This window comes from Morchella sextelata (genome assembly GCF_020137385.1).
Source record: "Morchella sextelata strain SCLS chromosome Unknown scls_25, whole genome shotgun sequence".
NCBI lineage: Eukaryota > Fungi > Ascomycota > Pezizomycetes > Pezizales > Morchellaceae > Morchella > Morchella sextelata.
Genome location: NW_025408640.1, coordinates 385,589 through 400,272, shown reverse-complemented (window position 1 = coordinate 400,272; position 14,684 = coordinate 385,589). Strand labels below are relative to the sequence as shown.

General features: G+C 49.2%; 7 protein-coding genes across 7 annotated transcripts; all 7 read right to left on the bottom strand.

The window, feature by feature from the left end:
* Positions 1–1,063: 1,063 nt before the first annotated feature.
* Positions 1,064–4,645, bottom strand: H6S33_008044 (uncharacterized protein; the record flags this gene model as incomplete). Its single annotated transcript, XM_044839387.1, has 1 exon — positions 1,064–4,645. One exon carries the CDS (start codon positions 4,643–4,645, stop codon positions 1,064–1,066), a length of 3,582 nt encoding a protein of 1,193 aa, XP_044688235.1.
* A 299-nt stretch (positions 4,646–4,944) lies between these two features.
* H6S33_008043 (uncharacterized protein) lies at positions 4,945–5,178 on the bottom strand (the record flags this gene model as incomplete). Its single annotated transcript, XM_044839386.1, has 1 exon — positions 4,945–5,178. A coding segment is annotated over one exon (234 nt), but the record flags the coding sequence as incomplete, so codon positions are not given.
* Positions 5,179–5,234: 56 nt separating this feature from the next.
* On the bottom strand, positions 5,235–7,112 carry H6S33_008042 (uncharacterized protein; the record flags this gene model as incomplete). Its single annotated transcript, XM_044839385.1, has 1 exon — positions 5,235–7,112. A coding segment is annotated over one exon (1,878 nt), but the record flags the coding sequence as incomplete, so codon positions are not given.
* A 1,659-nt stretch (positions 7,113–8,771) lies between these two features.
* H6S33_008041 (uncharacterized protein) lies at positions 8,772–10,847 on the bottom strand (the record flags this gene model as incomplete). The annotated part of the gene is made up of 1 exon (XM_044839384.1): positions 8,772–10,847. A coding segment is annotated over one exon (2,076 nt), but the record flags the coding sequence as incomplete, so codon positions are not given.
* Positions 10,848–10,882: 35 nt separating this feature from the next.
* H6S33_008040 (uncharacterized protein) lies at positions 10,883–12,256 on the bottom strand (the record flags this gene model as incomplete). The annotated part of the gene is made up of 1 exon (XM_044839383.1): positions 10,883–12,256. A coding segment is annotated over one exon (1,374 nt), but the record flags the coding sequence as incomplete, so codon positions are not given.
* Positions 12,257–12,333: 77 nt separating this feature from the next.
* Positions 12,334–13,383, bottom strand: H6S33_008039 (uncharacterized protein; the record flags this gene model as incomplete). Its single annotated transcript, XM_044839382.1, has 1 exon — positions 12,334–13,383. The coding sequence occupies one exon, from the start codon at positions 13,381–13,383 to the stop codon at positions 12,334–12,336; it is 1,050 nt and encodes a 349-aa protein (XP_044688230.1).
* Positions 13,384–13,404: 21 nt separating this feature from the next.
* Positions 13,405–14,364, bottom strand: H6S33_008038 (uncharacterized protein; the record flags this gene model as incomplete). The annotated part of the gene is made up of 1 exon (XM_044839381.1): positions 13,405–14,364. The coding sequence occupies one exon, from the start codon at positions 14,362–14,364 to the stop codon at positions 13,405–13,407; it is 960 nt and encodes a 319-aa protein (XP_044688229.1).
* Between the last annotated feature and the right edge of the window lie 320 nt (positions 14,365–14,684).

The following is a 14,684-nucleotide window of genomic DNA, read 5'->3' as shown; positions in this document are numbered from 1 at the left end:
CTTTAGGATGCCCCGCATAATTGTTACCAGCATTTTCAGCAGGGAATACCATAAGCTGTTCCTGTTCAGTAATAACTCCATTGATTGTGGTTGAAAATTTCGTTTTCCTCATGTATTTAGGATTCTTGCCACCTGGTTCTTTATTCATTTCAGAGGCTCGCAGGTGTAACGGGGATCCTCTCTAAGAGAAATAGAATCAGGTAGAATAGAGACGGCCATGCAAGATAGACAATCAGGTTGCAGATTATTCAAGGATACTATCGCTAGAACTCAATAATCTTTAAGGGCTCTGCTACCAGTAAGAACTTGGTTTTTCTTTCTGATGAAGACTCGAGAGAACAGGACTGAAGGGCGAGAATGAGCCTGAGTACTTATACTCCGAAGGCCTCTATTCTTTGCTCCTAACTCCTTACTAAGTTCCGGTGAAGCCTTTCCTCGGCGCCGGAAACAATACCACCGCTACCCCGCTTTTCTCTAAACGTTAGCAGGTGTTTCCGAAACCCAAGGCAACCACCCTTAGTCAAAGCCTTTGTAACACCTGCAGCCTTGGTTGCCACACAACCGAGGGTATGCATGAATGAGCTGCCACTCAGGTGTAAGCTTAATCATTGCTGTAGAGCTTTCGCTTATTGTAGACTTCCCTAGCATAGTCCCTGCCCCTTCGGCGGACTTTCAATGCTCAGAGAATATAGAAGATCACAGGGCAATCAGAGCTTCACTCTGGTCGGTCTTCTAGTCACTGGCGAGACATAGACTCGTCAGTCATTGCTCCCATGAATAGATCCTCTTCCTAGCGCCCGGAATGTAGTTACTCTAACAACTGGTAGCTAACCACACTGCCGGTACTTACATATCACCGCGCAACTGGCTTCTAACAATAACTCTCAGCATGTAACCGGGCCCTGTGTGTACTCATACACCAGACAGTTGAAATGGCTCCATTACACTACTCCCCTCTTCCAGGATCTTGGTCTCCGAGATCTATAACCATTCTATTACCGTCCATTCTATATGACAAGAAATTCCGTAATATGCAAGGAAATGAAAAACCTAAAGGAAAGAACTACACCCCAACAATCCGCTTGTCCTTGGGTCTCTTAGGATACCTCATATGGAAATCCCGAAGGGCTTCTTCAGCACTCTTCTTGAGATGCTCCCAAGGTTCCCAAGTAGCATCCTCGTTTTCATAACCTTCCCACAGCACTAGGTATTCCACTCGTCTCCTCTTCTTATTGACCCGGCTATCAGCTACCTCCCGGACAACCCAGTTCTGTTCTCGTTCAATCTCTTCAGGTTCCGGTGGGGGAACTCTTCTCTCAGGGTCTACCGGTGCTCTATAAGGTTCCAGAAGAGAGACATGAAAGACCGGGTGGATTCCCATTTGAGGGGGAAGAGAGAGCTTGTAGGCACGGGTACCAATAGCTTCTAAGACCTTGAAGGGTCCCATCTTCTTCTGATCCAATTTTCCCAAAGGCCGCTTTGTTTGCACATTGCGCCGGTCCAACATTACTTCATCTCCGGGCTTGATTTCGGGCGGTGCCAGGGCATGAGCATCATACCACCGAGCCATCCTTAATCTAGCTTTACCTAAGCTGGCATTCATAGCCTGCCAGATAGATTCCCATTGAGATATCATGACCTCGCTCGCTGGATTGTTCCATTCTACTCCTTCCCTTGGGGCCGGCCAGTTGGTCCTGGGTTCATATCCATAGTTGGTATAAAAAGCCGATACTTTGGTAGACTCAGAGACCGCCGAGTTGTATGCATACTCTGCCAAAGGCAAAAGTTCTGCCCAGTCATCCTGTTGATATGAACAATAACTCCGCAAGTAATGTTCCAGGGTCTGGTTAACTCTTTCTGTTTGGCCGTCCGTTTGAGGGTGGAAAGATGTGGACATCTTCAGCTTCACATTGAGGAGACTCATGAGAGATTGCCAAAAGTGAGAGATGAACCTGCTATCTCTGTCCGAGACTATGTCATCAGGTAAACCATGGAGTCTCCAAACTTCCTTCAAGAACAACTTAGCCAAATCTTCCGTTTTATTGAGGGTAGGAAGAGGGATGTAGTGTGCCATCTTCGAAAAACGGTCCACTATTACCCAGATCTTTGTAAACCCACTAGATTCCGGTAATCCCACAATGAAGTCCATAGAGATGGAAGTCCATGGCCGATAGGGTATCTCCAACGGTTGGAGAATACCAAACTTCTTATGTCTGGAGGTCTTATTCCTCTGGCAGCTGTCACAGCTCCGGACATATTCCTCAACATCCTTATCCATGTTGGGCCAAAAGAAGTTGTTTTTCACCCGCTCTAGTGTCTTGAATTGGCCAAAATGACCAGCCAGCTTAGAGTCATGGGTATCGGACAGTATTTCCATCTGAAGCTTCTTGTCTTTGGGTATATACCATCTATTCTTGTAGAAGATGAGACCGTTCTTGACCGACAAGTTCTGGTCTAAATTTGGTTTCCTTTCAACCAGGGAGCGGTGCAATTCCTGCCAGAAACTATCCTCTTTAGCAGCCGTGTATAGGCGCTCTAAGAATGTATTCTGCAATTGATTCACCCTGACAGCCGCTAGCTTTGCAGGATCCAAAACCAATTGACCTGGCCTAAAAAAGATCTGTGGCTCCGGCTGCAGAGTTTCACCTCCCTCTCCAAGGCGGTGATCCCAGCGCCTAGATAGCACATCAGTCTTGCCATTCTTTTCTCCCGGTCTGTAGACAACTTTAAAATTGTAGCCTGCGAGGTCTTCAGACCATCTAGCTTGCCGCCTAGTGAGAACCTTGGTAGAATTAAAATACTCCAAGTTCTTGTGGTCTGTAAAAACCGTGATCTCTTGCTCACAAGATTTGAGCATGTGTTCCCATTCCCGGAAGGAGGCTACAATAGCTCCCATTTCCTTATCATGAATGTCATAGTTGATCTCAGCAGGGGAGAACTTCTTAGAATAGAATGCCACCGGATGTAGCTTCCCATCACCCCCATACTGAGAGAGCACCGCTCCCTTGGCAAAATCACTGGCATCTGTCTCGACCACCGTTCTCCTACTAGGGTCAAAATGAAGGAGGATTGGAGCGCTTGTGAACAGCCTCTTGAGTTCTTCAAAGGCCTGCTCATGTGCTGCCGTCCAATACCATTTCTTGTCTTTTTGCAAGAGGTCAGTTAATGGTTTGCAAACTTTACTGAAGCCTTCGATGAAGCGGCGATAGAAGTTTGCAAATCCGAGGAATGCCTGTACTGCCTTGATATTCTCAGGGACTGGCCATTCCTTAACTGCCTCCACCTTGTCTTCTGACATAGATACTCCTTCTTCCGAGATATGATAGCCTAGGTACTCTACTTCTCGGACATGGAAGGATGTCTTACTGATCGAGGCACAGAGCTTAGCTTCCCTAAGCTTCTGTAATACCTTTTTGACCAGTAGCTCATGCTCTTTCTCAGTCTCCGAGTAGATGAGGATGTCATCAATATAGACGACCACTCCTTCATCCAGTAGTTCCTTTAGCACGTCATTGATCATTGCCTGGAAGGCGGAGGGAGCATTGCATAGACCAAATGGCATCACATTATATTGATACAGTCCATAGCGGGTTCTGAAAGCGGTTTTCCACTCATCACCTTCTGCTATCCTGATCAAATTGAAGCCGTTCTTCAGGTCTATCTTTGTGAAGATCTTGGCCTTGAACAACCTGTCTCTGAGCTCACTCATGATAGGCAGCGGGTACTTGTCCTTGACAGTGACCTTGTTCAATCCTCTATAGTCCACACAAATCCGCAATGTTCCATCCTTTTTAGGAATGAACAGTATGGGCGCCGCAGCAGGGCTATTAGATCTAGAGATCTTTCCTGAAGACAATTCTTTGTCCAGGTACTCTCGGAGGGCCTTCAACTCTGGAGCGGAACATGGGTACAGCGGGCCAAATGGGGGAGCGGTGCCAGGCAAGAGTTTGATCTTCAAATCATTATGGGAATGCGGCGGCATTTCCTCAATCTTCTCTTGACTGGACACATCAGCCCAATCCCGGTATAGGTGGTGTATTTTCTCAGCAATATCACCTCCGTCCTCATCATGCCATACTGAACCAACCAATTGATAGACTGTCTCTTCTTCTTCCAACATTTGGTATGGAGAGATCAGTTCAATCTTGGTGGCCGCTGGGAGACAATTCTGCTTGCAGTAGTCACTCCTCCAGCTCATGGTGTTGAGTTCCCAGTTGATGTCCGGGTTATGCTTCCTAGCCCAACTAATTGGCAGGTAACCGGTCATTCCTTCTTCCAATGTAGCCACCTCCCATCGGAGTGTCTCCTTATGATCTCCCATAGTCATGCGGACTGGGTGAGTGTAATACTCACCTCCTACCATCATGACATCTCCTTGAGCATCAAACATTGTCAGAGGTTGATCCCGCCGCACTAAGGGAATTCCATGCTTCCTGGAAAAACTCTGGTTGAGGATTGCTCCTGTACAACCGGTGTCAAACAGGAAAGACCCTTGGGCGCCTTCATCCTTTCCTTTGACCGTCCATGACAGTCCTGCCTTCAGTATAGGTCTTTTTCCATGTACTGGTAAGGAGAGAAGCTTCTGTTCCAACCTTCTTTGCTTAACAGCGGGTTCTGAACTTGTTTCTCTCTGTCTTTTCAACATAGCTAATAGCTTCGGGCACTACTAAGATCAGAGATCCTTTGGTTCTATTCTCAAGCGATAACATAGCAGATATATTGTGTAGTGGTCTTTTCAGCAGCGGTTTGGAAGTGTCTTGGTAGCAAATGTAACTTTGGTAGAGCACTGACAGACCAGCTGTTTCGGGTCTTAAACCCATCCTCAGAGTGCTTGGAGCAATCAAATAGGCGGAAACACAATCATAATTTATTCAAGAGAAACATAGAAACCGAAAAACCCATATAAAAGAAAACTAGTAAACATAGACTCAAACAGACACTTTTCTACCAGATGATTTCATTGTCCGAGTCTTGCTCAGGCTGAAAAACAAAATCTTCTGTAACCTCCGGGAGTACAACAAGTGGATCTTCTGCTACTACAGCAGCCACTTTAGCCTTCTTCTGAGAGTTGGACTTGCCATTCCCTCTTTTCCGCTTTTGTACTCTCACTGCTGCCACTCGGACAACAGTAGGTTCCTTGGACCAACAATCGGTCCATTTGTGTCTGGACTTGCCGCACTATTGCCCAAGTCAGCCTATGCACTCTACCAATAGGGAGTACCGGAAGGTCATACCTTCAAGCATACTTCTGCTTTCCTTCTTTCTTCTAGAATATCCCCCGGGATACCCTTCAGTTCCACCGCTTTATCCTTAGGTCCAGGAGTCTTCTGAGGATTGGAGGAGCTCGCAGCTTCCCTTTTCCTCTTAGGCTGCTGGTCCTTCTGAGCGGGAGGATCTTTCTTGGTCCGAGGGTGCGCTTTCTCAGCTGCTATCCCTTGGTACCTCTCATGGGTGTGCCCTAACTCTCTTAGAGCGGCTATCCGCTCCATCAAAGACTTTGGCTTGGGATTAAAAAGAGCCCAACTCATGCCTAGGTCCGGGAGGAGGGAATTATGAATCTTATCATCCACCAACTGACCCTCATAGCCAGTCTTCCACATCAGCTGAATAATAGTATTCAGGAAGAGATCAATTCCTCCTGGGGCTGTGTGGGTAAGGGTGTTCCATTGGGCTACAGCATCATCTCGAGAGATGGCTTCACCGAAGGCTGCTCTAAAAGCATCCACAAAGGAATCCCAGCGCTTCCATCTCAGATCCAAAGTCACCGGCATCCCAGCAAGGCGGTTGGCGGAGACTTGATCAATCGAATTGTGGTATGCCTCATACCATCGGATCGCTGCCTCTCCTTCCATCAAGTTGCCTGCATATCGGATCTTAACCTCCTCAGAGGTAAATGACAGGCTCTCAATGGAGAACACATTCTCACATTGCCCGATGAAGGTCTCCACTTGCTCCGCTTTGCCCTGGAACTTGGAGGGTGGTGGTGCCTTTGGTTCTCGGGCCCTGGTAGTAGCAGAAGAGGGAGAGGCGCCCGGAGGTCGGTACTGCTGGGACATCATAGCAAACAAATCCTTTTGTTGCTTCTCCAACTTCTTCTTAAGGTATCTCCGCCAGCCTCTTCTATCACCACCTTCTGGTTCCGAGTCTGAACTGTCAGAACTGTCTGAGTCTCCAGGAGCGGGAGCGCGGGCCGCAGGAGGTGGGGGGTTCTGGTTTCCACCACTTCCACCCTGCACATCAGCTGGAGGGGGAGCGGCGGCCTGAGCAGGAGGGGCCACAGGTGCTACTGGTGCCGGGTTGCTAGCCAGTGGTGAAGTTGCTGCTGGTTGCGCGGCCCCAGACATGGTGAACCTTCCTGGGTTCCTGGCTAGCGGGCTGGGAGGACCTCGGCCTGCACCTGAGAAGAACTCTCCTTCATAATCAAAGGATCGGTCAGCTCCTCCAAGGAGTGGGTGTGTTCCACCGAAGCGGCTAGGTGGTAAAGGTGAAGCCCCCACCGCTGGCTGCACAATAGGAATAACTCTCCTAGTGGATCGGACCGGAAATGCTGCAAAGGGGCTAGTCTTCCGTTGCATTGTCCTGGTAGCTGCTCTGGAAGAGGACCTGGAGACCGGATTTGGTGCTGGAGTTGCTGGTCTACCCACCACCAGTCTTCCTTCATCAAGGGCTTTCTGTATCTCGGCAACAAAGTCTGGTGGAGTAGCCGGGTTTGTCCACTCAATCTCCATGGCATCGGCATTCAGTTCATCTCTCTCCACATACTTCCGGAGTTCTTCCTGAACAGAGTTGACCTCCATCCTCATGTACTCAAGAGCTTCTGCCATCAGAGCATTCTGTGCTGCCTGGCGCTCTTGTACAATGAGTAGGGCCTGACTGCCCCGGGTCAACTGATTCTGCAGGCTGTGCTGGAGGTAGGTCTGGAGCTCTGTGAAGAACTGTTGGACGGAAATCTCGTCGGTATCCTGCCAGGCAGGCTCACAGCCGGGAATGTAGGTCTGTAGAGCGGTCCTGGGCTTCTTGACAAGCTGTGTTTGCCCGGTGGCATCAAGCTGGAGGGGCACCGGCTGCCATTCAATTTGCAGGGGCGCATCCGGAGCTGGGAGGGCGGACATTTTGTATAGAGGAAGAATAATCTGAAGGTGACTTGAGCCTTAAAGATTATCTGTAACGGGGGTCCTTTCTAAGAGAAATAGAATTGTATAGAATAGAGACGGCCGTGCAAGATAGACAATCAGGTTGCAGATTATTCAAAGATACTATCTCTAGAACTCAATAATCTTTAAGGGCTCTGCTACCGATAAGAACTTGGTTTTTCTTTCTGATCAAGACTTGAGAGAACAGGACTGAAGGGCGAGAATGAACCTGAGTACTTATACTCCGAAGGCCTCTATCCTCTGCTCCTAACTCCTTACTAAGTTCCGGTGGGCCTTCCCTCAGTACCGGAAACAATACCACCGCTACCCCGCTTTTCTCTAAGCGTCAGCAGGTGTTTCCGATACCCAAGGCAACCACCCTTAGTCAAAGCCTTTGTAACACCTGCAGCCTTGGTTGCCACACAACCGAGGACCTGCATGAATGAGCTGCCGCTCAGGTGTAAGCTTAATCATTGCTGTAGAGCTTTCGCTTATTGTAGACTTCCCTAGTGTGAGGGATGCGTACCAGACCACAAGAGTACACTACGCAGAGCTCAGAGTTCGCCTAACAGCTACAAAGGTAGAAGTCTCCAAGGTCTCTTCAGTCAACGTCGAGTATGATTCTCCTTGATCCGATACGGGCCCCGCGAGCTACGTTATCAACAGAGATTCACTAGAGTTAGCGTTTGATGTTCGACCGTCTTCGACGTAATAGTTCAGGTAGAGTTCGAAGTCACGATAGAGTAAAGTAATTCCAAAAGTATAGTCAAAATAAAGTTGTAACTCGCGTATCAACGATTTATATTGTTAAGACTCTGATTTCGCCGATGATGGTTTGGCTAGTCAGTGAATGACACAGTATTTATATCCCTCGCTTATGTCTCGAGGACCCAGTCTTCTAATAATACAGCATACACTCGGGGCCTGCCCGAGACCCTGAAAAACAACCAAGAACATTTAACTCCTAAGTCCATAACCCAAACTCCTAAACCCGCTGAAACCCCTCAACCTATTTATCCACTCTAATGCACGTTTCCCTGTCGATGTTTCTTCCCCATCGGCCGTCTGGTGGATAATCGTCAGCGTCGGCTATTCGGAGGTCTCGGACGGCAAGGCTACCTACTCAGGCCTCTTCCCACATCGCTTTCCCACATAGCAGAGTCCTCTCATGCCCACAGGTACCGCCGATAGGTACTCGGTCGGCTGGCAGCTTGCGCCGATTCGCTCCGAGCGGTCCGATCTTCGATCCGATTGATTCCAGCTGTCCCTCATATATCCACCGGTACCAAAACACTCCCCTCCGGCGGTTTGACGCTCCGGGGGTTATTATTGGGGTCGAAACGTGTTTTTTAACTAGGAAAACCGCAACTCCGCATTTGGTCGCATATTGATCGCACCGTACCTCGTAGGTGCGAACCGGAGTTGATAGTGGTGTTGCCATTAGTATTAAAGGGTATAGGGGTATCTACTAGCCTTTCTCTCACTCCGTAAATGCTTGGCATGCCCGTAACAGCTTACCCCCCTTCCAGGGTGTCACGTCTCGGGACATCTTCTGACAGACTATGGTTCCAGTAAACCTGCTCCACATATCACCCGTGGTGTCTGTGGAGGGGAAGGACTTAGCCCCGTGGGGTACCTCTATAGTCTCAGGCGTTGGTCCTTCACAGCCTTGGGGTTCCTTCGATGAAAGTCGCGGACTAGATCAAGTACGTCTTCGTTCATAACGTCCATGACTTGGTAAGTACAGTCGCTCATCGAATAACCCCGCCATTTCACCAGATATTCTACTAATCCTTTTCTGCTCTTCCGGCTTCCCACAATACTTTCCACTTCGTATAAAACCTCTCCTTCCTTATCGACCTCTTCGGGAGTTGGGGGACGTTGTTCGCGGCCTGGTATACCGCTCTGTCGGTAACGTTCCAAGAGTTCAATATGGAACATGTCATGGATTTTGACTTGCGGTGGCAGTTCCAGTTCGCAGGCTCGTTTGCCGGCTAGTCGGACAATTTTGAACGGGCCGAGTTTCTTATGGTCGAGTTTCTTGGTAGAGCGACGAGTCTTGATGTTGGTCGCATTGAGCATAACCATGTCTCCTACCTTGAAGTTAGGCGGTTCGTCCCTTTTCCGATCGTAGTATTTCCCCATCTTCTCCCTGGTATCTGTTAAGCGAGCCAGAGTGGAATCATGAACTCCTCGTATGAAGTGAACGTACAGGTCACTGGTTGAGTTGACCAATTCGGCTTCCGTCGGCCAGTTGGTTCTTGGGTTGTAACCGTAAGTGGTGTAGAACGGAGATTGGCCCGTGGCGGTGGTAACCGAGTTGTTGTAAGCATACTCTGCCAACGGGAGTAGCTCTGCCCAATCATCTTGCTCGTAGTTACAAAACGCTCGTAAGTAGTGCTCGAGGGTTTGGTTGACTCGCTCTGTTTGCCCATCGGTCTGAGGGTGGAAAGCCGTACTCATTCTTATCCTCACATCCAACAATTCCATAAGGGATGCCCAAAAACTTGAAGTAAACTTGGCGTCCCTGTCGGAAACTATGTCGAGAGGCAGCCCATGGAGTCGCCAGATTTGACCGAGGAATATCTTTGCTAAATCCTGCGCGGTCGTTTCTGCTACTAAGGGAATGAAGTGCGACATCTTTGAGAACCTATCGACTACTACCCAGATTTGATTGTATCCCTTTGATTCCGGTAACTGTACGACGAAGTCCATTGATATCGATTGCCAGACAGAATGTGGCGTGGACAGTGGTAGAAGCGCACCGTATTTTTTATGGCGGCTGGGTTTGTTGCGCTGGCACTCGTCACATGACCGAACGTAATCATCAATCCACTCGTTCATTTTTGGCCAATAGAAGTTGCGCGTGATGAGTTCCAAAGTTTTATCTTGTCCAAAATGTCCTGCCACCTTCGAATCGTGTTCTGCCTGTGCGATTCGGATCTTAATACGGTCGTCTGCCGGAATATAGAGTCGGTTCTTATAGAAGAGTAGCCCGTCTTTCTCAGCAATATCCTTCAGTTCCCCCAGCTTCTCCCCTTGCTCAACTCTCTCTTTCATTCCTACCCATATCGGGTCTCCCGATGCCGCCTGCCTGACATGATCAAGAAAATTCTTAGACCAGTCAATCACCCCCTTGGAGGCAAGCGACACCGCTGATACCACAAACTCTTCCTCGGCCAACTGCCCGGGCTTAAAGAACCTGTCTATCGGCTGTTTCCCAAGCGTGCCTCCCCCTTCAGGACGGTACTCCGGCCGTCGCGATAGTGCATCTGCCTTCCCATTTTTGGTTCCCGGGCGGTAAATAATCTTGAAGTCAAATTCCGCCAAAGATTCAGCCCACCTTGCCTGTCGTCGGTTAAGAACCTTGGTTGTTGAAAAATATTCCAAGTTCTTGTGATCCGTATATACGAGAACCGTTCGGCTAGGTCCTTCGAGGTAGTGACGCCATTGCTTGAAGGCTGACACAATTCCCAACATCTCCTTATCCCAGACGTCGTAGTTGAGTTCCGCTGGGTTAAGTTTTCGAGAATAGAAGGCAACAGGGTGAGTCTTTCCGTCAATAACCTGGGATAGAATTGCGGCAATAGCAAAATCACTTGCGTCCGTTTCCACGATAGTCTCGCGATCTGGAGAGAAGTGTACCAAGATCGGCGCAGACGTAAATAGGGTTTTGAGTTTTTCGAAGGCCCGGAGAAATTGTGGATTAACCTTCTGTAGAAGTTGGCAAAGCCCATGAAGATCTGTACTTCCTTAACGCTACGCGGGGCTTGCCAATTCGTAACAGACATAACCTTATCCAGTGCCATGGTGACGCCTGCTGGGGCAAGGATGTATCCGAGGAATTCGATTTCGGTGAGCTCGAAGAACGATTTCTTCGGGTTGGCGACCAGGTTGTATTCTTGTAGCCTACTAAGTACTTTGCCGACCAGCTCCCTGTGTTCCTCTCGGGACTTGCTATATATTAGGATATCATCAAGGTATACTACTACCCCTTGATCCAGGAATTCCCTCAGCGCATCATTCATCATATTCTGGAAGGTCGCCGGCGCATTTGCCAGCCCAAAAGGCATGACGAGGTACTCAAAATGCCCGTACCGTGTACGAAAGGCTGTCTTCCACTCGTCGCCCTCTTTGATCCTGATGAGGTTATAACCTTCCTTCAGGTCAATCTTCGAGAAGATAACCGCGCCTGCCACTCGATCTCGCAGCTCGTCCATAAGCGGTAACGGATACCTGTTCTTGATGGACACACGGTTAAGTCCACGGTAGTCAACGCAAAGTCGCAGACTACCGTCCTTCTTTTTCACAAATAGGATTGGAGCTCCTGCTGGGGATTTGCTCGGCCTAATCTTTCCCAATCGCAACATTTTGTCTAGGTACTCCCGAAGCACCTTCAGCTCGACTTCGGATAAAGAGTAAACGGGTCCCCATGGTGGCTGTTTCCCTGGTTCGAGATCTATCGCATGGTCGTAAGATCGATGTGGTGGTAATTTGTCTGCTTCCGATGGTAGGAAGACTTTAAGGAACCCATGAAGCCAAGAGGGAAGAGTTTCGCGGAGGTTGACCGATTCATCTTCCAAGAGACAGATGCTACCGATGACTTGGGCCTCCGGATCGTCCAGTACACCCTCGTCCATTTCTATTTGAGGTTCCTTGTCAGTGAAGCATCGACCCTTGCAGTTCTCACCATCGTAGGTAACTTCCCCATTTGCCCCTATAACTGGCTTGTGTTCATTCAACCACCAGTTCGGTAATATTGCATCGATGCCAAGTGGGAGAGGGGCGATCTCGAATGACAACTGTGTTTGATGCCCCCTTGACATTATAATTAATGGTTGTGTAAAGGCGTGTCCCGTGCCCTTCATAACTTCTCCCGTAAATCCAAATACCCGGGCCGGGACGTCTCGTTTCACCTTCGGGACCTCAAAACTATCAACAAAAACAGCAGACAAAACAGGACCAGTTGCACCAGTATCCAACAACACCTTACAAGGTAAACATTTTTTTGCAAAACAAAGGAACTGATTAACGATAGGTCGAGGACCGTGAATGGGTTCCTCCAAAAATTTCTGTTTTTTCTCCGGTTGGGACGCTCTCCCTTCCTGCCTTTTTCTTTTCATATTTTTTTTATTGTTTTCCGTCAGTGATAACATAGCAATCTGGGGATACTCCTGACCTGACTCATCAGAGTCCCCTTTTAAAAATCCTCGTCGAAATCCATCTCAGATTCCGATCCGCGTTCTCGCACAAACGCTTGCCCACTGGTGTACTCTGCCGCAGCTGTAGCAGCCGGCTTCCTAGCACGGTGCCTCATACGCTTCCTCTGAGGTTGGGGTTCCGGTGGTTCCATATCGTGGTCGCCATCGTCATCGCGGGTACGCTTTCGGGAGAAAGAGGAGATAGATGCACTGCTGTTAGCATCTGAACGACACCATTTCCAAAGATGACCCTTTCGGCCACATCGCACACAGGCTCCATCGGTCTTTCGCTGTTCTCGGACCGGCTGTGCAACTCCTTTGGTGGCTTCATCGTAGTCGTGGTATATTGGCTTGTTCCCCGACTTATTCTTGCTGGTGCTCTTCTTATCTTGCCCTTTTTCCTTCTCCTCAGTCTGAGCCCTCCCCTTGATCTTAAACCCCTTCTCCTTCTGCCGCGAGTTCCCACCGTTATTCGACTCCCTTCCCCTCGACTCCGCTTTCCCCAACATCTTCATCTGCTCTTGATAAGCCTCGTGAGCCTTGCCGGCTCGTTCCAACTGTTGGATGTACTCGGAGTCGTCATCGGTTGGATCGAAACGTGAGTGGCGCTCCCGGATTTCATTTGGTAGCCCTTGGAGCAGGGCGGCGCGATAGGATGCTCCTTTCATCTGAGCGTGCTGGTTCATGATCTCCATTCTCGTCAGGTAGTCTCCGATGTTAGCAGAGTACTTAAACTGCTGCATCTTCATCGCGTTCTCCATAGCCTCTTGAGTGCTTAAGAAACGTTTCCTAATTTCTTGACGGAACCGAGTCCAAGTAGCGTAGTCCGCGGCTGCCGGTCCTAGCATCTTGGTCTCGATGTATTCCATGAACCATTCCTTTGCCAACCCACACGTATACGTTCCAGCGAACAGTACCTTGTTCCTGTCCGTTCGGAACTTCTTGAGCTTTTGCTCGAAGTAGATTTCGCACTCCATGAGCCAATGCCGCAGGTTATGCTTCCTGGCATTATCGAACTCAAAGGGTATTTTGGCGAGCGAATCTACCATATCGTCGTCTTCAGGCGGCGCCTAATTCCGGTTCCCGCCTCGGTTCCTTCTCCAATTCTTCCGACCGTGCGACCATTCACTGTTATCGTCGTCATCGTCGTCGGAAGGTTCTGGATCTCCCCCAACGTTTCCTCTTGGTGGGTTTTGTGGAGGTTGATTCCCACCATTCCCACCAACTGGAGCAGCTTCCACCGGTCCTCTGCCACTATTGCCATGTACGGGGCCGGCATCCTCCGGTCGCCTGCCTCCATTTCCTCCTACGGGACCAGCATTTCCTCCTACTGGGCCAGGATTTTCGGGTTTCTTGCCATTGTCAACAGGAACCGTTCGGGGCGCGTTAGGGTCTAAGGGAGCACTAGCCACGGAAGGTGCTACTGACAGGTGTTGTCGCAGTAGTTCCTCCATCTCGGCTATTCGTTGGTTTCTTATCTCATCGGACTGCTTGAATTGCGCAAACATAGCCCGTTGTTCCCCTTTCTCCTGCTCCCGCTCTTCTCGTACCATTCTCAGCTGTCGCTCCGCTTCCAACAGTTGGTTCTGGGTAATCCGATGGTTACGGTCCAGAACCTCATGGTCGGCGGCTCGTGCGGTTTCTTGCATTTGTTGGACATGGGTGACGAGCTCAAAGAGCGACTCGAGATGTTGTTTTTGGGCAATGGCTTCTTGCCGTACTTTCTTATCCAGGATTTGTCCACTCCCTTGGACTTGCTCCTGGAGATTTTGTAGCTGCTGCCAAACGGCCTGTCCAGCTGAACCAAGATACCTCATTTGTGCCTCATGGGTATCCAAAAACTCCTGCATATTCCTCACGAACTGGGCTTGAGCAGAGCGTTTACTCGATTGCCTAGTTGTTGTAGAGGGTCCTCCCGTAATTAGGGGGTCTGGGCTAGCAGCCCTTGATATCACCATAGAATCTTCTCCTCCGGCCTCCTCAGTTACGGCCGAGGTATCTATGAAGTAATTATCCCTTCGGGTAGTCATTGTGATATGGGATAATGATGATAGTTCTTCTTTTTGAGGTAACTTCGTTACTCCAAGTGAACTTGTGAGTAACAATATACTGTGAGGGATGCGTACCAGACCACAAGAGTACACTACGCAGAGCTCAGAGTTCGGCTAACAGCTACAAAGGTAGAAGTCTCCAAGGTCTCTTCAGTCAACGTCGAGTATGATTCTCCTTGATCCGATACGGGCCCCGCGAGCTACGTTAGCAACAAAGATTCACTAGAGTTAGCGTTTGATGTTCGGCCGTCTTCGACGTAATAGTTCAGGTAGAGTTCGAAGTCACGATAGAGTAAAGT